The sequence below is a fragment of the Carassius carassius genome, chromosome 38, assembly GCF_963082965.1.
Source record: "Carassius carassius chromosome 38, fCarCar2.1, whole genome shotgun sequence".
Classification (NCBI taxonomy): domain Eukaryota; kingdom Metazoa; phylum Chordata; class Actinopteri; order Cypriniformes; family Cyprinidae; genus Carassius; species Carassius carassius.
In genome coordinates, this window is record NC_081792.1 from 7,389,244 (window position 1) to 7,410,670 (window position 21,427).

Sequence of the window (21,427 nt, forward strand, 5' to 3'; positions counted from 1 at the left end):
GTGATGCAATTAGATATAAAATGTTAAAATATAATAAAATATAAAACAGTGTTTTAAAATAAAATGTCACAATATTTCAGCATTGTACTATTTTTGATTAAAGAAAGCAACCTAACTGTACAATAACATGAAACTTTTGAATGACAAATGTGTGTATATCAATATATATGGCGATCCTGGTGCTATAAAAGCTTTATGAGGTCATGGTGCGGTCCCTCGGGTAGGTGATGTCTATGCTTGTAGTCCAGGAACACCATCTTTGGGTGGACCTAGCTGAGATGCGAGATGCAGACAACGTTTGCTTTCTTGATGCTCCCAACTCTCAGGCAATTCTTGGCAGTCCAGAAGCAGACAGAGGCCAGAAAGCACATCTTGCCTCAGCATGATTCAGCTGCCACAAAGCCACCAATGTAAGGTTCTTCGCCTGCTTGTTGCCGAGGGCATCCCCCTGCATGGATGGTGACACAGCCTGATTCTCAGGGCACCACTAAGTCTTCTAAAAAGACCACAAAACATCCCTGAGATGGGTGAACCAGGGACAGAGGGAACTTCCCCAGAGGGTGGTGACTTTGTCACTCCCTCTCCCGGAAGAGGGCCAGGGTCTTACATCTGGTGACACAATGGCCAGCAGTAGCAAAACATCACAGAAAGAGCAGTTTTCTCAATACCTGTATCAGACACGTCAGGGTCTGATAGTGAGCAATATTACACTTTCTCAAGTTCAGTCTAGACGCTTTCTTTGGCCACAGGCCAAGAGGTTGCAGTTGCAGGATGTGCTGCTTCCTCACACACCTCCTTCCAACCCTTCCATTGCCAGCTGTTTTATTTCATGACCGAGGTCCACCTTGGTATGGATGTACTGGCACACAGCTGGCCCAGAGGTCTGTGCAAATATGCATTTCTCCCAGCGAGCCTCCTTGCACAGACTCTGTGCAAGATCAAGGAGGACATGGAGCAGGTCTTGTTGGTTGCACCCTACTGGCCCATATGGACCTGTTGGTCTTCGCAACAGCCTCTCCCTGGTGGATTTTCTTGAAGAAGGACCTCCTTTCTCAAGGATGAGGGCATCATTCAGCACCTGTCCAGATCTCTGGAACCTCCATGTGTTCCTGGATGTGATATGTCAGACTTAAGTGGCTTACCACAGGCAGTAATAGATCTATCACTCAGACTAGAACCCCTTTCTGCAGGCGAGGTTGGAGCAGAGGCTGTTCCCCTTCACCTGGAAAGTGTATGTTAACATCATTGCATCACTGAGCTCCTGGACAGCCTGTGGCGCTACTTAGCTGCTTTCGGATGCTCTTATACATAAGTCAAGTCACCTTTATTTATATAGCGCTTTAAACAAAATACATTGTGTCAAAGCAACTGAACAACATTCATTAGGAAAACAGTGTGTCAATAATGCAAAATGACAGTTAAAGGCAGTTCATCATTGAATTCAGTGATGTTCTCTCAGTTCAGTTTAAATAGTGTCTGTGCAATCATTTGCAACCAAGTCAACGATATCGCTGTACATAAAGTGACCCCAACTAAGCAAGCCAGAAGCGACAGCGGCAAGGATAACATCCCAGAGGTTCTAAATTTGATTCAGGTCTAGGGAAACTGCCCCACACACTTTGATCACAAAGTGTCTGCTCTCAGGCAATTCTTTGAAACATGTGTCTGCTTTTTCAGTAAGGGTACAGTTGGCTAGCATGTGGAGGTCTGTGCAGTGATCCAAGAATAATTCTTCCCAGAACATCACTGACTCTCGTGAAGAGACAAACTGCACAGTGCTGGGCTGTGAGCACAGTTCACACTAGGGTTCTTCAACTGCTTGAGGTCCAGTGATGAACCCTCCTCACCAATTTGTACACAAATCAGTGCAGCAGCTGACTTTGAAACATGCAGCACTTATATTTATTTAATGAAATCACAGCTTTTTGAAGTTCAATCATCACATTAAGCTGTGTCACAATTCTTATCTTACATCCCCAAATTTAAGACATCCTGAAACCATAATTAAGACTTTTTATGGCCTTAAATTTAGGACCTGTCATCTTTCTTTATTAGAGAATGCCATTGTATTTTCACTCACAGTTTCATCTCTCCGCTCTCTTTACTGCACGTCTAACTGCAGCAACAGTAACCTGTGGTGCCGTACGACCCAACGGCTCTACTTAGCTGACCTTGATATAAATTTGATTTTATTAGAAAATAGTGTTTGGCATTTATTTTCATTATGTCAAAAGGCAGTCCTGACGCCAACAGTTGGTGACCCCTGCACTACGGGATGTCAGGCCCTCATGGAGTCCGTTTCTAAGTTTTGACCCAAACAATACTCAAAACTAGAGACAAATCAGACAAATTTAATAATTTACCACTGTCCTAGCAGTTCAAGCCCTGAGGTTAAGCTGCTCTACTTTTGCCATGGAAGTAATACTGAATGGCTGTCACATATCGTTTGTCTCTAATTTGGTTTCATGTGATAAAGCAGAAGGTTAAACATTAGAATGTACAAACAAGTCAAATTAATTCCCTGGAGGATCTCAATATTTATGGTCAGAAAAAAAGGGCAAAAAAATAAAATAAAAAAGACATAAGGAAAAAACAATAGAATACAAACTGGCAGAAATAATGAAAAGGTACTAAAATTTAATAATCTTAAAAGCCAGATCATCTTTTGACAGAAAAGCACAAGAGGAAATAGTTGTTTTAGTACAATATATTTCAGTCTCGATAGACATAGAAATCAATAATTCCCCCACTTTTTACACTATAAAAGGCCTGTTTATTTACGGAAGTCTTTATGAAACAGAATGTCATTAGAATATGATATATGAGCTAGGAAAACCAAGTGACTGAATAGAAAATGTCACATTGGGAATGGGGGCAGTACTTTCTGATGATGACTCCATAGTTGTCAGCAAAACATTTACATACGTCATTTATAGACATTTACAAACTGTATCAAGAATGGAAGTACAACTTAAGAGAGAACTAAACTTGACATCATTTACAACATCTAAGATGAACATTAAAGATGCTCATGCTGACTGCTGATATTAAATGCGGTCATCCTTCATGTCTTTGAAAATGCGGTACTGTGCAAATGAATATTGTTAACTCTGATTTCTTGTCCTGCTTCTTCAACAGATGATGAGGCCATTGACAAGCACAGAGTTCAAGAGTTTATGGGGAAGATTTTTAAAAACACAGTTTTTTTCAGTGATTATCTCCTTGACATTGCAGGTCTTCAAGTTCGGAACAGATGTATCCATGGGTTTTTAGAGGAAGTTGAAGGATTTTAAATATTGCCACCGATTTTCAGCATAAAGGGAAATGAAAGATAAATAAATAATCCTGGGGTATTATAATCCTCAGATCCATTTGGTAAAGTAACTGAAACATTATGTTTTTATATGATGTTTAACTTCTTCATCAGCCATGGTCAGTGATGTAAAAAGTCCAGAATGTCCAGGAAATGTTGAGATGTTCTCAGTTCTACTGAAATTGCTTCTTGGAAAATGAGTTTTTCCTCAAATTTTACTGCCAAAATAAAGGGGAGATAAAAGAGTTGTTCTCATTTGCTATGTCCCGTGCTGCTTTGAGTCAGTAAGTCAGCTGTTCCACTGAATCACTCACTGAGTATGGGAATGCTGGCATGATACAAACAAGCTAACAGTTCTTCATTACAGCATTCTGCAGAGAGAAGAGAGAGAGAAAAAAAATCAATAAAAACAAACAAAAACTAATACTGAAGCATTTACCTTAAGTACAACACAAGAACACAGCACAACACATAAGTCTAATTGCTATAGACTGAGCAAATGCTGCCTTCTAGTGGAAAGGTTTAGGTTGGTAAACCAACTTACTGAAGATTTTTATAGAAATTGTACAAATACATGGCTTCACATCATCAGACCTACAATGCTGTACAATACAATACTTTGCTGGAATGTTGATTATTAAAAGCCTATACTGCAAATACTGCACTCATATAATGCCTTTTCAGATGTGTTCATGAAGAAAAAAGGGCACTGCACTGAAACTCAACTTGAACCCACTTGGCAATGCTTCATTTTGTAACCTTCAGAGCACAATAGTTAATATGCTGTTGTTGTGTGTGGTCTTACAGTAGGGCTGCACAATATTATTGAAATTACCAAAATATCAACAATGTGCATATCACAAGGACTTGCGATAACTCAATGATTTTAATAATTTAAGAATAATGGTTTAATAGTTTGAGGATTTAAAAAAAGTATATGCTACATAAAGTAAAAACTTTGACCGGTTAAAAACAGCAGCTGTTCTTCCACATAAATCACTGCCTCAAATCTGATATCCCCAGATTAAAATGAGCAACAATATATAACTAGACATGTGCCGATGTTCGGTAATATATATTACGGTAATGAATATGCACGATATCGTTATCGTGGGCACTTCTAAATACAGTGAATAATGATATATTACAAAATTATTCTGAATTTGGAATGTATTTTATTAATACTTTTCCCATCAACTGGTAAAAATGCACAACACTGCTGTATTCTTCTTAGGACACGTGTGCACTCTGATGTAGGGCTGTGCGATATGGTGAAAATATCTAACTGCAATTTTTTGACATATTGCGATTTGCGATTTTAAATTTGCAAAGTCAAGCTTCAGCTCAATATTTTCAATAATGTGCAGCACAGTATCATTACCCTGCTGAAAAAAAACAAGCAAAACAAAAAAACAGAAATTCTTAGTTTCCATTAAACCATTACAAAATTCCTTTTTGTTTTTAACATTATTCCTATAGGAATTACTGTTGTACTGTTGGTTGCCATCTGCCAGACAGATTACATCCCACCAATAGAATCCATCAAATAGACACCATTAAAGTTTACATTAAAACCAATACAATTCCCATTATAACTCTGAAATCCATAAAATTTTCAATAAAGGTTTGGGAGGGGTTCTCGTGGAGATTTGCGGTGCAGTGCGTGCGCGAATATAACAGAGCGTTACGAAACAGCCTGCGTGAGTGCAGCAAGTGTGAACAGCTCATCCTTCACTCGTGTTTCGCGCCACGTGGGGCAGAGAGGAGCGAGTATGAGAAGCATTCAGAGACATAGGCTGTGTGTGCGGTCTTCTGAATTGTGAATTGCGAACATGCAATAAGGGATGCTCTTGATGCATTGTGACGCAGCTCTTGCAAAATACCTTTTTTATTCGTTGTCTGTTGTTTCGAAGCGTAAGTTACATAACATTTTTCTTTAGTTTAACTTGACGGCTGACCCCGTTTTTTTTTTTTTGGTGGGCGTTTAGCAGTTGGCTAGAGCAGTGCTGATTGGGGAGAACGGAGGTGCCCTCACTCTATTGGTTAATAAGACTGCCACTCAAACCTGCAGTCATGCATATGCTCTGGAACAGAGTAATATTGTGTCCACATCACAGGCTTTTGCGATTAGCAATTCGCAACGTCTCAAATCGCGATTTGATTTAATTTCGATTAATTGCACAGCCCTACTCTGATGTAAACAAGCACGCATGAGAAGCACATGGTGGAACGCATGAGATGCGCTGAATGAAAGTACATTCACTCTCTGACAGGAGATGGCGCTAAAATGCAGAAAATGCAGCAGTTACCCTGAAAACCCAATAAATAAAGCAGCTGCTCTACTTTCTAAAACTTATTTAAATAGCCATTAAGATTTGTGGATTTGCTGTTTTGTTCATCACAGTATGGAGGGATTATTGGGTCAGATTATAAACAAAGTCTAAAACTAAAAGTCTTAAACCAAAACTAAAAATCTAAATTTGAAACAAAGTCCAAGGCGAAAATTAATTTGGTATTTAGGATTGGGCATTTGGTATTTAGGATAGGGCATTTTGTATTTAGGATTGGGCATTTTCTATTTAGGGTTGGGCATTTGGTCATTTAGCCATTTAGGATTGGGCATTTGGGGATTTAGGATTGGGAATTTGATATTTAGGATTGGGCATTTAATCATTTAGCCATTTAGGATTGAAGATTGGGGATTTAGGATTGGGCATTTGAAGATTGAGGATTGGGCATTTGAGGATTGAGGAGTGTATGCAAATTAGGAGGCGTGGCCTAAATACTGGAGGCTGGGTTTGAAATGGCTGGTGCGCAGAGGCACCTTATGGACAGCAGAGGGAGCTCCCAGTGCTAAGGAGCACGCTGTAATGAAACCAAACGGAGTGAGTGAGCAGCTTAAGCGAGGACTGTGTGACAACTTCAACTTAATGACAGCTTTGTAACATTTGTGGCCTCAAACACAAAGTCACCAGGGAAAGAAGTGCTATCAGTCTTACGACGAGAAAGCAGCAGACAGTGCAGCAGGTAAGATGCTAACATTAGCTGCTAGTTATATAAGCTGATATTGCTAACATGCTTTAGTAGGGTATTATTATATTGGGACATGCTGTTTTGTTTTTTAAACTGCAGTCAACCCCCCTGAAAAATTATTCTGAACATTAATTTATCGTAGGTATTCCAATATATAACACATTGTAAAATCGAAAGTTGCAAATGTGTCATTTAATGAGCTAACATGAACTACGAATGTTTTTTTTTTTAACAAAGATTGATAATTTCTGTAGCAAATGTAACTATTTCTCATTGTGAATGTTAATGCATCAACTAAGGTTAACTAATGAGATCTTATTGTAAAGTGATACCTATTGGTCTTTATAGTTATTTTGCACTTGAATCAGTGTAAAACTTTTAACTTCATATATTTTTCTGCATTGCTTTATTGCATAGTTATTTTTGTTATAAGAAAAAAAATGGTAACACTTTTTATGAAGCCCTTATTTATAATACATTATAAGGGTATTTGTAATAATATAACCTACATAATCATCGGGAAGAAGGAGGCGGGAACCGGCGGACAATCAAAATGACATTTTAATAATTCAAAATAAACACAAAACAGCGCATCAGCCCCTCACGGACGACTGATGCGCACAAAGTAAAACCAAAACATAAAATAAAGCCCAGGCCTGGTCCTCTCTCGTCCTTCACTGTCGTCGCTCCAGTTTTATATCCTTCCATCTCCTACGTGGTACTCGAGACCGGTGGTGGGTCGCAGGTGTAGCTCATCTCCAATCACTCCACCGGCCTCACCCCTCGTTCCCACGTCCCTCGGCCCCGCCCCACTCGTCACAGTATTCTTAAGAAATTATAATGAATGCAAAATGTATTATAAAAAACCTTATAATATGTTGTATCATCTCATGAATATTCATAAGAACTGTTTTAATTATAATATTTACTTATTTGTGGTTATAGCTTTTAAGAGTATGATGATTTATAACAATGAACATGTTGCATCAACTTTTACAATGGATTATACTTCTCATAGTTATAATGTATTATAAGTCTCATATCTTCCCACTTTTCTGATGCTACTTAACCCTTGTGCATTATTCAAATTCACTACCCTTTCGTTATGTTCAGGATGAAAACCACTCAATTAAACTGCTGTAAAAATGTATCAGATTCATTTTTTTTTTTTTTGCATAAATCTGTTAATCATCTTCAGTCCTGATCAAAACATTGACTTCCATTATAATGACATTTTTTGATTGCAAAGCCATGACACCATATAATCATGCATTCTTGATTGTTTGTGGTTTTCCCTTTTGGGAAGAGGTAAAATTTGTTATTTTTACAGTTGATCACTAGGTGGGACCATTAACCCTTTAGATAGGCCTGTGCAAAAAAAGGCTTAGTTTCTGGCTTGTATATGTAGTTAAATGGAGTATAACAGCAAATTATAGTGTTTGTGTGTGTGAGATTCTTGATTGTTGGTGGTTTTCCCTGTTGGGAAGAGGTAACATTTGTTATTTTTACAGTTTATCACTAGGTGGGACCATTAACCCTTTAGATAGGCCTGTGCAAAAAAAGCTTAGTTTCTGACTTGTATATGAAGCTATATGGAGTATAACAGCATATTATATTGTGTGTGTATGTGTGTGTGTGAGAGAAATAGAGAGAGAGTGTGTGTGTGTGTGTGTGTGTGTGTGTGAGAGAGACCTTTGCGCACTTACCTTGATGTATTTGAGAAAATCAAAATGTACACCTCAGCTCTCAGAACTACATGTAGTAAACAAAAGTGTATTTATGCACCTGCTGCCTTTTAATGGTGGTGATAAGTATAGACTAAACAAAAGCAAAGTACGTGGATTTAAACACTTGCATGCCATTGTGCTGGTCGTTTAACCCTCTGGAGTCTAAGGGTATTTTTGGGGCCTGGAGAAGTTTTGTCATGCCCTGACATTTGTGCTTTTTTCAGTTTCTCATCAATATCTGATTGGGTAAAGTCTAATCTCACTGTAAACAGCACAAACTGGGCTATACTAATATGTAAAATGCATGTATGTACATGATTGTGTTTTTGAGAAAAAAAATATTATGCGTGGTTAGTGAAAAACTAAAAATGTTAAAACACTTGAAAAAGGCACAAAAAAAAAAAACCCCATAGAGAACATTGGTTCCCGGGATTTTTGAGAAATGGAGCTTGTAGCCTAGAATTTTTCTTTCTAAATTATGTGAAAATCATCTTGTTTACTCACTTACAGAAAACAATATATTGATTTAAATTTTCTAAGACGCTTTTTGTTGGTAAAAGTCATATGCGAGTAGGCGTCAACTATCATGAATATCATTATGATTTACACCAGAGAAGACAAAGGCCCGCATAATGAGCTGCATAATGAGCCGTTCAGTCATCTGTGCCACTGAGAGGAAGGAGTTACAAGAAAGAATGTGAGAACAAAATAAATCTATATAATTTTATGTTTGTAGTTTATTTAGAATATATTTAATTATCCCACAACATACTTTAAAATCCACTTGGGGGAGCAGTTAAACAGTTTATCAGGAACAATCAAAGCTGACTTTCAAACAAATTTTTTGGCATCAATACTCCAGTCACACAATCCTTCAGAAATCCTTTTAACAATCTTATTTTCTACAAAAAAACATTTATTGTTGTTATTATTATCATTATTATTATTATTATTAATGTTGAAAAGAGCTGAGAATATTTTTTAGGTTTTTTAGGGGGAATAAATTGAAAGAACAGCATTGTTTTTACATTTGTTAGCCTACAGTTATTTATTTGTTACATTTATATTATTTACATCAAGCTTTTGAATGGTATAGTATTGTATATTGTTATTGAAACTTCATAATGTTTCACTTGATTATATATTTAGTCAGGAATTATAGTTTGGGAAAAGTCTTTGGAAAAAGTCTAACTAGTAAAATGTTTACAAGTTATGTGAAAACTAGTACAAGTATATAAATAAATAAAAAGAGACTTACTCATGTTTATGATCTCTGCTGAATAAAGTGCTTCATTCTTTTTTTTCTCAAATCCTCAACCACATGACATCTTTTTGGGGTGAATTATGTCTTATTCCTCTCATCGCGAAGCAAACAGTAAAATAAAAACTTGAAGAACAGTCTCGCTGCTTTTTCTTCTGTTATGGGCGTATTCAAGCCGCACGCTTCAGTTTGAATCTGAATAGCTCATTCAGCGCGGGGGCGTGGTCACATTAGATATAATGAAGGGAGACATGAAAAACAGACATCACGTTGTTTTCATATGGATTACTTTATCACAGAAAATCTGTTTTCGGCGGCACTTGTTTAGTTTAAAAGTAGACATGTCAAGCTTTCTATAGATATCTCTCTCATGTCTCTTCGTTGAGTATTCACGGAGTTACAGTTCATTTTAATGACGTGTTTGTAAATAAAGATCAGCGCAGACAAAGGCTGCAGACAGCACACCTTGTTTGTTATCTTTATTTTATAAGTGCACAAAGTTTTGTTGTTATTATGTCTGTATCAAAAAAAAAGTAGACCCTTTACAGATTCGATTGATGTATTGCTCTTATCTGTACGATTAAAACTGAAAGTGTAATTTAAAGGAACACTCCGACTTTTTGGGACTTTAGCTTATACACAGTATCCCCCAGAGTTAGATAAGTCCATACATACCTTTTTCATTTCTGTGCGTACTGTAAGTGTTATTTGACGCACCCACCGCTAGCCTAGCTTAGCACAAAGACTGGATGTAAATGGATACTGGTAGCATAGTAATCCCAATAAGTGACAAAATAATGTAAACATTTTCCTATTTACATGTGATCTGTGTAGTCACAGCGTGTACAAATAACGAGGCTATATGAGACAGAGACCATTTTTAATCGTATAAATACTGGGAACTATATTCTCAATAGGCGTAGGAGCACAGCTAACGTTACTTGGGCGGAGTGATTAGCGCAGCACCCGAGACGCGCCGTGGTGAGAAGAGAGTTCGCTCAGAGTTGGAGTAATAGAGTCAGAAATTACTAGATAGTAGATTTATAGTGTACAATCATGGGTGTTCACTGTATTGTAAAGAACTGCGACAATAAACATGGGAGACCAGGTATTACTATGATGTTTCATAGAATTCCAACCACAATCGCTGACCTGATGAAACGATGGCTACTTGCTCTGGAAATAGATCCAAACACACCTGTAAACACCATCACAAAGTATTTCGTTTGCTCTGAACATTTTAATGTAGACGACTATTTTGAAATGCAAGTTGCCACAGGGACCATGAAACATGTGCTACAGGATACAGCCATCCCATCGATAATAAAGACAGGACAAATTGGATCACCTGTTGCTGTGGTAAGTGTTCCGTTATGTTTTGAGATGACTAACATTAGCCATACTGTAACAGTGCCATGCTAATCTAATATAACCTTAGTAGTGACACTATTACGTGAATAGGGGGGTCCGTGTATCCCCTTTATTGTTATTGTGACACACTGTATGCAATGGCTATACTACAATTTCATTGAACTATGAATGATCATTATAACAAAATCACTTACTTGGTGGACAGCTGACTATTAGGTTCACTCGGCATGGGACGTTTCTTCCAGTTGATCTTGTCACAATGGGGAAAAAAAAAGACAACTGCCGGGTGTATTAGGGCAGAGAAATCTTCTGTGGTAGTGACGCAAATATTTTGATTGTCATCAACATACATGCCAACCCTCCCGATTTTTCCGGGAGACTCCCGAATTTCAAAGCCCCTCCCGAAAATCTCCCGGGCCGACCTTTCTCCTGAATTTCTCCCGATTTCCACCCGGACAACAATATTGCTACACCATCCGTCACTGGGCGCCGTTTCAGACCGAACAATAATAAAGGTTGCACCTCGAAGTCAACCGCGGCAAATTCAGAACGGAAAAAGAAGCAGAAGAAGAAGGGGAAAAGGAAGAAAGAAGAGACATGGCGAATAAAAAGAGAAAATATGCCTGCAAATTCCTAACTGAATGGAAAAAATAATTCACGTTCATCCAGGACAGCTCGAAGGGATATGCTGCTTGCAAATTTTGTAGATCAGACTTCTCCATTGAACACGGTGGCCGAACGGATTTAATTACACACATAGGGTCAGAAAAGCACAAGCCTGCGGCAATGCAGCACCGGTCACAGCCCAGTATTTTGGGCCATCTTTCCAAAGGTAGACCCGATGGTGTTATTTATGCCGAGACAAAGATGGCTATAATATGTATGTATAAATTATGTACAAATAAAGGAATTATATTCTTCTTTACGCTTGTTTGTGTGTGTGATTATATATGATTCTCCCTTCGTCTTACAGCTTCCAAAGTTTGTAACTCCTCGTCTGTGTATTCTGGCTCAAAACTATATGGTTCTGGATCTTGGTTTGATACACAGTAAAATTCCTCTGAGTCTGACAATTCCTCAAAGTCAGCCATGATCACAAGTCACGTCTAGCTAGTTAGTCACGTTTGTTTTGTTTACGGTCTCGTGTGCTGCGCTAATCACTCCGCCCAAGTAGCCACTTCGCCCAAGTAACGTTAGCTGTGCTCCTACGCCTAGTGAGAATATAGTTCCCAGTATTTATATGATTAAAAATGCTCTCTGTCTCATATAGCCTTGTTATTTGTACACGCTGTGACTATAAAGATCACAACATGTAAATAGGAAAATGTTTGCATTATTTTGTCACTCATTGGGATTACTATGCTACCAGTATCCATTGACATCCAGTCTTTGTGCTAAGCTAGGCTAGTGGTGGGTGCGTCAAATTACACTTACAGAACGCACAGAAATGAAAAAGGTATGTATGGACTTATCTAACTCTGGGGGATACTGTGAATAAGCTAAAGTCCCAAAAAGTCGGAGTGTTCCTTTAAGTTCTTTTCGGGGTTATCAGGAGAAAATGACTCAAAACGCGTATCCGCGTTAATCGACTTCAAAGGGTTAATGGTGAGAAGAGCAGCAAGCAACACGAGAAAGGGCTTGACTTGTATTGAAGTTTTAGAAATGATTATGCAGCTTGACCCCTCCAGCGAGCTGCAGCTTATTTGAAGTTGGTATTGCATTTTGGTTCATAATACATTATGTTCATAAATTTGATGCAAAGTAGATTTTGTTTTACAGGATTTTAAGGTTTTAAACTGGCTTTACCATCAAAAAAACAAAGATGAGCATTTCACATATAGGCCATCCGTACTTTTCACCATCAAAAGGCAGCAGGTGCAAAAACACACTTCTTTTTTATTGTTTACTCCATGTAGTTCTGAGAGCATGAGGTGCATATTTGGATTTTTTCAGATACATCAAGGTAAGTGCACAAAGGTCTCTCTCACACCCTCTCTTTCTCTCTCTCTCTCTTTCTCTCTCTCACACACAAACACTATAATTAGCTGTTATACTCCATATAACTCCATATACAAGCCAGAAACTAAGCCTTTTTTTTGCACAGGCCTATCTACAGGGGTTAAAGTGGAAAAAAATCCTGAGCCTGAACTTTTTTTTGGGGGGGCGGGTGTTGGAGAGAAACTTCACAGGCAGACTTAATTCAAATATTGACGATAATAACAAAAATACAGTAACAAGAGCTTAAAGTGCTTAAAGAAATGGTAAACAGAGTGACAACGGTGTGTCAGCTAATAGTTGCTCCCGGCTAGAGACCTGCACTCCTGCATACCCACCGAGTGCGGCGCGGGACAATATTTGATGGGTGAATGCGGACGCGGGCGGCAAGATATTACTGTGTACAGGTTGTGGGAAAATAAAATTATTTGCGGGACTCCTGCAAAGTGGAAATATGTAACAAAACACAATAACTACAAACAAATAGACCTTTATTTCTAATAAAATAAAATAGACTTTGCGGAATGGGAGGATGCGGATGATACCGTAGACAGCGACGTGTAATTTGATTCCGAAATGGCGATATATTTAAATGCCAAGTTGGATGGATTAGAAGCACACAGACCGGATGATGTCCTCCACTGGTGGAAAAGACGAATTTCCGAGATTAAGCAAAGTAACAGGCCATGTACTTTGCATTCCAGCTAGCGCACCATCGGAGAGGGCTTTCAGTATTTGCGGTCACATACTGGAGCAGAGACGGATTAAACTGAAGCTCTCAACACGACATGATATTCCTGCATTGGCACATTAAGTAGTCATACAGTTTTTTTTTTTAGTCAATTCAGTTTTTTTTTAGTTTTTTTTATTTAGCTAAATATTTAAAATTGGTCTATTTTGTTATTGAGGAATAAGGATATTTTTCGTTAAATGTTTGAATTAATTGCTCAGGCCCCATAAACTACTTTTCCTTTGAACATGAAATAAATCCAGGTTTATTATTATTATATAATTTATTAGGCTATATAGCCTAATTATTATAGGTATATATTTTTATTTACATTTCTTACTTTTTTACTGTATTTCTATGTTCTAAGATCCTTGTTCATGTTCATACTTTTAATTAAACGCAAATAAAACGAAACATGTATTTATTTTCCGTTCCTTTTTTAAATTTATATTCAACAGGGGAGCAAGTGAAAAAAATAAAAGAGTAGCAGGCAGAATATGCAATGTATTAAAAAAAAGAAAAACTATACTGATTTTGCGGGCTGGACGAAACTTGATTGTTTGCGGTCGGGAGCGGGAAGGAAAAATCCTCTCTACTCCCGGCAACGTCGTGGTAAGTTTGAGTGCACGGGCAGCGGCTCTATGACCAGAGTCTGGTGCTGCGTTCCAGGCAGGTTTTTGAGCTCGTAAGTCACTATTTCAAACCACGACTAACGACTTTGTACCGTTCCAGGCAAGTCATGCCAAACTTTCTGAGCGCAAGGAAATGTAGCTAGATTATTAATTTTATTGCAACGTTACATTGACCTAAAATCTATTTTTCAATGTGTACCACTTGCATAAATACTGCATCCGTAGGCAGTGTTATTCGTAGGGGCTGTCACTGTTGTTTCGCGTGCTGTGTGACCTCGGAGTACATCGATCTAGTACGAGTTCACGGGTGGGAAGTCACGGGTTTGACTGCCGTTCCAGTGCACTTTCATGGGTTTAAGGTTGGAAAAACAAGGGTTACGGGTTGCCTGGAACGCGACATAAATCATAACGAGCAAGCACTTTCTTCTTACCGCTGCTGGCATAACGTTACAGTAGTTTCCTCGAGCAAAGGTGCCGGAATACTTTAAGCCCTGTATCTAAAGGGTTAATGGTCCCACCTAGTGATCAACTGTAAAAATAAAAAAAATTACCTCTTCCCAAAAGGACAAACCACAAACAATCAAGAATGCATGATTATATGGTGTCATGGCTTTGCAATCAAAAAATGTCATTATAATAGTTCTGGCTGCAGATACAGTTTTAATAGTTGGTGATTTTAATATCCATGTTGATAATGAAAAAGATGCTTTGGGATCAGCATTTATAGACATTCTGAACTCTATTGGGGTTAGACAACACTTTTCAGGACCTACTCATTGTCGAAATCATACTCTAGATTTAATACTGTCACATGGAATTGATGTTGATAGTGTTGAAATTATGCAGCCAAGTGATGATATCTCAGATCATTATTTAGTTTTGTGCAAACTTCATATAGCCAAAATTGTAAATTCTACTTCTTGTTACAAGTTTGGAAGAACCATCACTTCTATCACAAAAGACTGCTTTTTAATTTATCTTCCTGATGTATCCAAATTCCTTAGCATATCCAAAACCTCAGAACAACTTGATGATGTAACAGAAACTATGGACTCTCTCTTTTCTAGCGCTTTAAATACAGTTGCTCCTTTACGCTTAAGGAAGGTTAAGGAAAAGAGTTTGACACCATGGTATAGTGAGCATACTCGCACCCTAAAGAAAGCAAGCCCGAAAAATGGAGCGCAGCTGGAGGAAAACAAAACTAGAGGTATTTCGTATTGCTTGGTGGGAAAGTAACCTATCCTACAGAAAAGCATTAAAAACTGCTAGATCCGAATACTTTTCTTCTCTTTTAGAAGAAAACAATCATAACCCCAGGTATATATTCAATACAGTGGCTAAATTAACGAAAAATAAAGCCTAAACAAGTGTTGACATTTCCCAACACCACAGCAGTAATGACTTTATGAATTACTTTTAGGGCTGGGCGATATATCGAATATTAGCGATAATATCGGAATAATTTTGACGACGATGTACAATTTGAATATATCGGGAATATCGAATATTTCAAATTAAAGCATACTTTCCCAAAAGAACGCGCCGAATGTCCAAAAAAGGAACCTGTAACTGCTGACTGCTACACGCCCCTCTACTACGAGAGCTGTAATGATAGCGGTTGCCAGATAACAAGAGTTTAAATCTCTGAATCAGAGCTCCACTGTTACAAGGATACATTTTCTGCCCGGTGTTTGCTTATTTTAAGCAATCTGGCAACCATGCGCACGTGCTCACTCCTCATTGCGGAAGAGCCAATAAGAGCTCGATAAGAAGAGACGATAATCTGAAAACACTAACAAGCTGGAATTGAGCGATCTAATGAAAGCGTCGTTCAGCCGGTCTGTGTTCTGTCGTGAGATCTCAACTGTATTGTTTGCGTTTGTGATCGCAAAATAAATGCACTTGCTCGACCGCTGATGTTTGAATAGAGAAACATAGGCTATGGCCATTTGGAATTACTATTGGGGAATTTCACTGATATGTTTACCAGTTTCCATAATATAGACAAGAGAAAATGCAAAAGTCTTTGGTATTCATTTATATATATTTATATATAAGAAATAGCTATGTGCTTCAGCAACTAGCTCCCCATCTAAGAGGGGTTTTAGTGTCAGTAGGAACATAGTTTCATGCCATAGAGCTTCTCTTAAAACCACAGACAGTTGACAGACTTGTGTTCTTAGCTTAAAAACTTGTTAAAAAAATTAAAATAAAATACTTATCCCAGTTGCATAGTTAAAATTGTGAATTGCATGCACTAAAAAGTTGACAGAATGCACTTTCTGTAACTGTTACTTAATTTGCACTGCTTCAGTTACATATAGGCCTACATGTATTCATTTAATAAAAAGCAGTAAGTGATCTCTTGGTCTAGATTTTTTAACTGCTTAAATTAGCTGTTTAATCTAAATGGTTTTTATTTTTTTAATGGGCAAAAGAAAATCATGTTTTATTTTTTATTATTTAAATGCAAATGCAAACATATTGAGATATATATCGAATATCGTAAAAAATTTGACAATATCGAGATATCATTTTTTTTGTATATCGCCCAGCCCTAACTACTTTACTTCTAAAATCGATAATATTAGAGATAAAATTGCAACCATTCAGCCGTCAGCTACAGTATCGCATCACACAGTGCACTATAGACCCCCTGAGGAACAGTTCCACTCATTCTCTACTATAGGAGAGGAAGAATTGTATAAACTTGTTAAATCATCTAAACCAACAACATGCATGTTAGACCCTATACCATCTAAGCTCCTAAAAGAGGTGCTTCCAGAAGTCATAGATCCTCTTCTGACTATTATTAATTCCTCATTGTCATTAGGATATGTCCCCAAAACCTTCAAACTGGCTGTTATTAAGCCTCTCATCAAAAAAACACAAAGAACTAGTTAATTATATACCAATCTTGAATCTCCCTTTTCTGTCCAAGATACTAGAAAAGGTGGTATCCTTAGAATTATATTCCTTCCTAGAGAAAAATGGTATATGTGAGGATTTCCAGTCAGGATTTAGACCGTATTATAGTACTGAGACTGCTCTCCTTAGAGTTACAAATGATCTGCTCTTATCATCTGATCGTGGTTGTATCTCTCTATTAGTGCTATTGGATCTTAGTGCTGCGTTTGACACAACTGACCACAACATTCTTTTGCATAGACTTGAACACTTTGTTGGCATTAATGGAAGTGCATTAGCATGTTTTAAATCATACTTATATGACCGCCATCAGTTCGTAGCAGTGAATGAAGATGTATCATATCGATCACAAGTGCAGTATGGAGTACCTCAAGGCTCAGTACTAGGGCCGCTACTCTTCACGCTTTATATGTTACCCTTGGGAGATATCATCAGGAAACATGGTGTTAGCTTTCACTGTTATGCTGATGATACTCAGCTCTATATTTCTTCGCGGCCCAGTGAAACACACCAATTTGAAAAACTAATGGAATGCATTTCTTACTGCTAAATTCTGAAAAAAACATAGGTGTTAATTATAGGACCTAAAAACTCTGCTTGTAATAACCTAGAACACTGTCTAAGACTTTATGGTTGCTCTGTCAATTCTTCGTCATCAGTTAGGCACCTAGGTGTGCTATTTGATCGCAATCTTTCCTTAGAAAGCCACGTTTCTAGCATTTGTAAAACTGCCTATGTACTTGCTACATCATTAGAAGAATGGCATCTACGCTAATATTTGTCTGTTTCTCTCTTATTCCGAGGTCACCGTAGCCACCAGATCCAGTCTGTATCCAGATCAGAGGGTCACTGCAGTCACCCGGATCCAGTACGTATCCAGACCAGATGGTGGATCAGCACCTAGAAAGGACCTATACTGCCCTGAAAGACAGCGGAGACCAGGACAACTAGAGTCCCAGATACAGATCCCCTGTAAAGACCTTGTCTCAGAGGACCAACAGGACAAGACCACAGGAAACAGATGATTCTTCTGCACAATCTGACTTTGCTGGAGCCTGGAATTGAACTACTGGTTTTTGTCTGGTCAGAGGAGAACTAGCCTGGTTCCTCCCAAGGTTTTTTTTTCTCCATTCTGTCACTGATGGAGTTTCGGTTCCTTGCCGCTGTCGCCTCTGGCTTGCTTAGTTGGGGTCATTTCATCTACAGCGATATCGTTGACTTGATTGCAAATAAATGCACACACACTATTTAACTGAACAGAGATGACATCACTGAATTCAATGATGAACTGCCTTTAACTATCATTTTGCATTATTGACACACTGTTTTTCTAATGAATGTTGTTCAGTTGCTTTGACGCAATGTATTTTGTTTAGAGCGCTATATAAATAAAGGTGACTTGACTTGACTTAATGGAAGTCAATGGGGCAAAAACAGCCACCAACAACAAATGAGGGAGAAAAAATTAAAATCTAATTCTGCACAAAAACTAACAATATATCAAAGCCAATCTTGTTACTAATCTTTGACATGCCCAAGACTGTGATAAAAGGTAAAAAATATCCAGTCCACAATCACTTTTTATATTGAAAATATGTAATTTTGTGTGTTTCCCCCCCCCCCCAAATCAGTGACATCATTTATGAACTTGGTAATTAAAGAATTAAAATCTTGGATTTTTTTTAAACATTTGGTAGTTTTGATCAGGAGTGAGGTTGATTAATGGATTTATGCAAAAAAATTTGAAAAAAATATTTTTCTGATACATTTTTACAGCAGTTTAATTTAGTGGACGTTTTCATCCACGAACATAACAAAAGGGTAGTGAATTTGCCCACAGTGTACCGTTGAGTTTTTGAAAAATTTCAAAGCGTTTTCCCAAAATATCGGTCAAAATAAGATTTGTCACCAAAAATCATTCCATTAGCTCAAACGCAGAGAAAGTTGTGGCCAAAATAAGACTCAACTTTACCCCTAGTGGACGAAAGCGTCCTAAACAACACATAATTGTTAAAGCGGTCAGATACTACTTATAAGTAGTAATAATAAATAATAATAATAATAATCATCTCAAATAGCCATAAGATCAGATATAAGATCAGATGAAACTGTAGTATGAGACATTTGCTTTTAACTATTTTTTATTGTAATATTAGTTTGATTATTTTGATGCTACCCTTAAGACAGCTGTTGATATGTAACTCTGCAAATACATGTCGACTAGCGGTCATTAGAGTCTGCAACTGTAAATATGTGCTAACACTTTATTTTTATGGTCAACCAATAGATAAACCGACTATACTTCTGCTTATTCTACCATACTAGATTCTACTATTCTTGAGCATACTAATACTCTAATGAGAGTTAGTTGGCATGCAATTGCAAAGTTGCTTATAGCTGATTGATTAAGGGGACCATGAAAATAAAATGTAACCATTTAAATATTGCACTTTTTTTTCAGTTGTATTAATCTCATATCAATTAATTGATATTAGCTCCACAGGAAACACTCAAACAACACTCAACATCTAACCACTCACAAGCTATAGTACTGTGCAAATCTTAAATAAACAATGTCAAGATATGATACAGCCCATTTTACTCTAACTGAAGTAGATTTAATATGGTGTTCATTTTGTTACAACCCAAATTCCGGAAAAGTTGGGACGTTTTTTAAATTTTAATAAAATGAAAACTAAAAGACTTTCAAATCACATGAGCCAATATTTTATTCACAATAGAACATAGATAACATAGCAAATGTTTAAACTGAGAAAGTTTACAATTTTATGTACAAAATGAGCTCATTTCAATTTTGATTTCTGCTACAGGTCTCAAAATAGTTGGGACGGGGCATGTTTACCATGGTGTAGCATCTCCTTTTCTTTTCAAAACAGTTTGAAGACGTCTGGGCATTGAGGCTATGAGTTGCTGGAGTTTTGCTGTTGGAATTTGGTCCCATTCTTGCCTTATATAGATTTCCAGCTGCTGAAGAGTTCGTGGTCGTCTTTGACGTATTTTTCGTTTAATGATGCGCCAAATGTTCTCTATAGGTGAAAGATCTGGACTGCATGCAGGCCAGGTTAGCACCCGGACTCTTCTACGACGAAGCCATGCTGTTGTTATAGCTGCAGTATGTGGTTTTGCATTGTCCTGCTGAAATAAACAAGGCCTTCCCTGAAATAGACGTTGTTTGGAGGGAAGCATATGTTGCTCTAAAACCTTTATATACCTTTCAGCATTCACAGAGCCTTCCAAAACATGCAAGCTGCCCATACCGTATGCACTTATGCACCCCCATACCATCAGAGATGCTGGCTTTTGAACTGAACGCTGATAACATGCTGGAAGGTCTCCCTCCTCTTTAGCCCGGAGGACACGGCGTCCGTGATTTCCAACAAGAATGTCAAATTTGGACTCGTCTGACCATAAAACACTATTCCACTTTGAAATTGTCCATTTTAAATGAGCCTTGGCCCACAGGACACGACGGCGCTTCTGGACCATGTTCACATATGGCTTTCTTTTTGCATGATAGAGCTTTAGTTGGCATCTGCTGATGGCAAGGCGGATTGTGTTTACCGACAGTGGTTTCTGAAAGTATTCCTGGGCCCATTTAGTAATGTCATTGACACAATCATGCCGATGAGTGATGCAATGTCGTCTGAGAGCCCGAAGACCACGGGCATCCAATAAAGGTTTCCGGCCTTGTCCCTTACGCACAGAGATTTCTCCAGTTTCTCTGAATCTTTTGATGATGTTATGCACTGTAGATGATGAGATTTGCAAAGCCTTTGCAATTTGACGTTGAGGAACATTGTTTTTAAGTTTTCCACAATTTGTTTACGAAGTCTTTCATAGATTGGAGAGCCTCTGTCCATCTTTACTTCTGAGAGACTCTGCTTCTCTAAGACAAAGCTTTTATAGCTAATCATGTTACAGACCTGATATCAATTAACTTAATTAATCACTAGATGTTCTCCCAGCTGAATCTTTTCAAAACTGCTTGCTTTTTTAGCCATTTGTTGCCCCCGTGCCAACTTTTTTGAGACCTGTAGCAGGCATTAAATTTTAAATGAGCTAATTAAGTGGATAAAAGTGTAAAATTTCTCAGTTTAAACATTTGCTACGTTATCTATGTTCTATTGTGAATAAAATATTGGCTCATGTGATTTGAAATTCCTTTAGTTTTCATTTTATTAAAATTTAAAAAACGTCCCAACTTTTCCGGAATTCGGGTTGTATAAATAATCATACTTTTAAATTATAACCACAAATATGTAAGTATTATGATGAATTATAATTGTTGTTATGATTATTCATGAGTTGATATAACATATTATAAAGTTTTTATAATGCATTATGCATTTATTATAATGCTTTAATGATACCCTTATAATGTATCATAAATACGGGCTTCACAGAAAGTGTTACCAA

The 21,427-nt window shown here is 37.6% G+C and overlaps 1 protein-coding gene across 2 annotated transcripts in view; it reads right to left on the reverse strand.

Annotated features, from left to right (window-relative positions):
* Positions 1 to 2,692: 2,692 nt before the first annotated feature.
* The window catches only part of LOC132119233 (ras-related protein Rap-1A-like), a 69,182-nt gene continuing 50,447 nt past the window's right edge, over positions 2,693 to 21,427 (reverse strand). For both annotated transcript variants that reach the window (XM_059529034.1, XM_059529033.1), the window contains one exon: positions 2,693 to 3,684. In XM_059529034.1, coding sequence (XP_059385017.1) covers positions 3,661 to 3,684 — 24 coding nt within the window. In that variant the 3' untranslated portion in view covers positions 2,693 to 3,660. The remainder of the gene's footprint in view (positions 3,685 to 21,427) is intronic.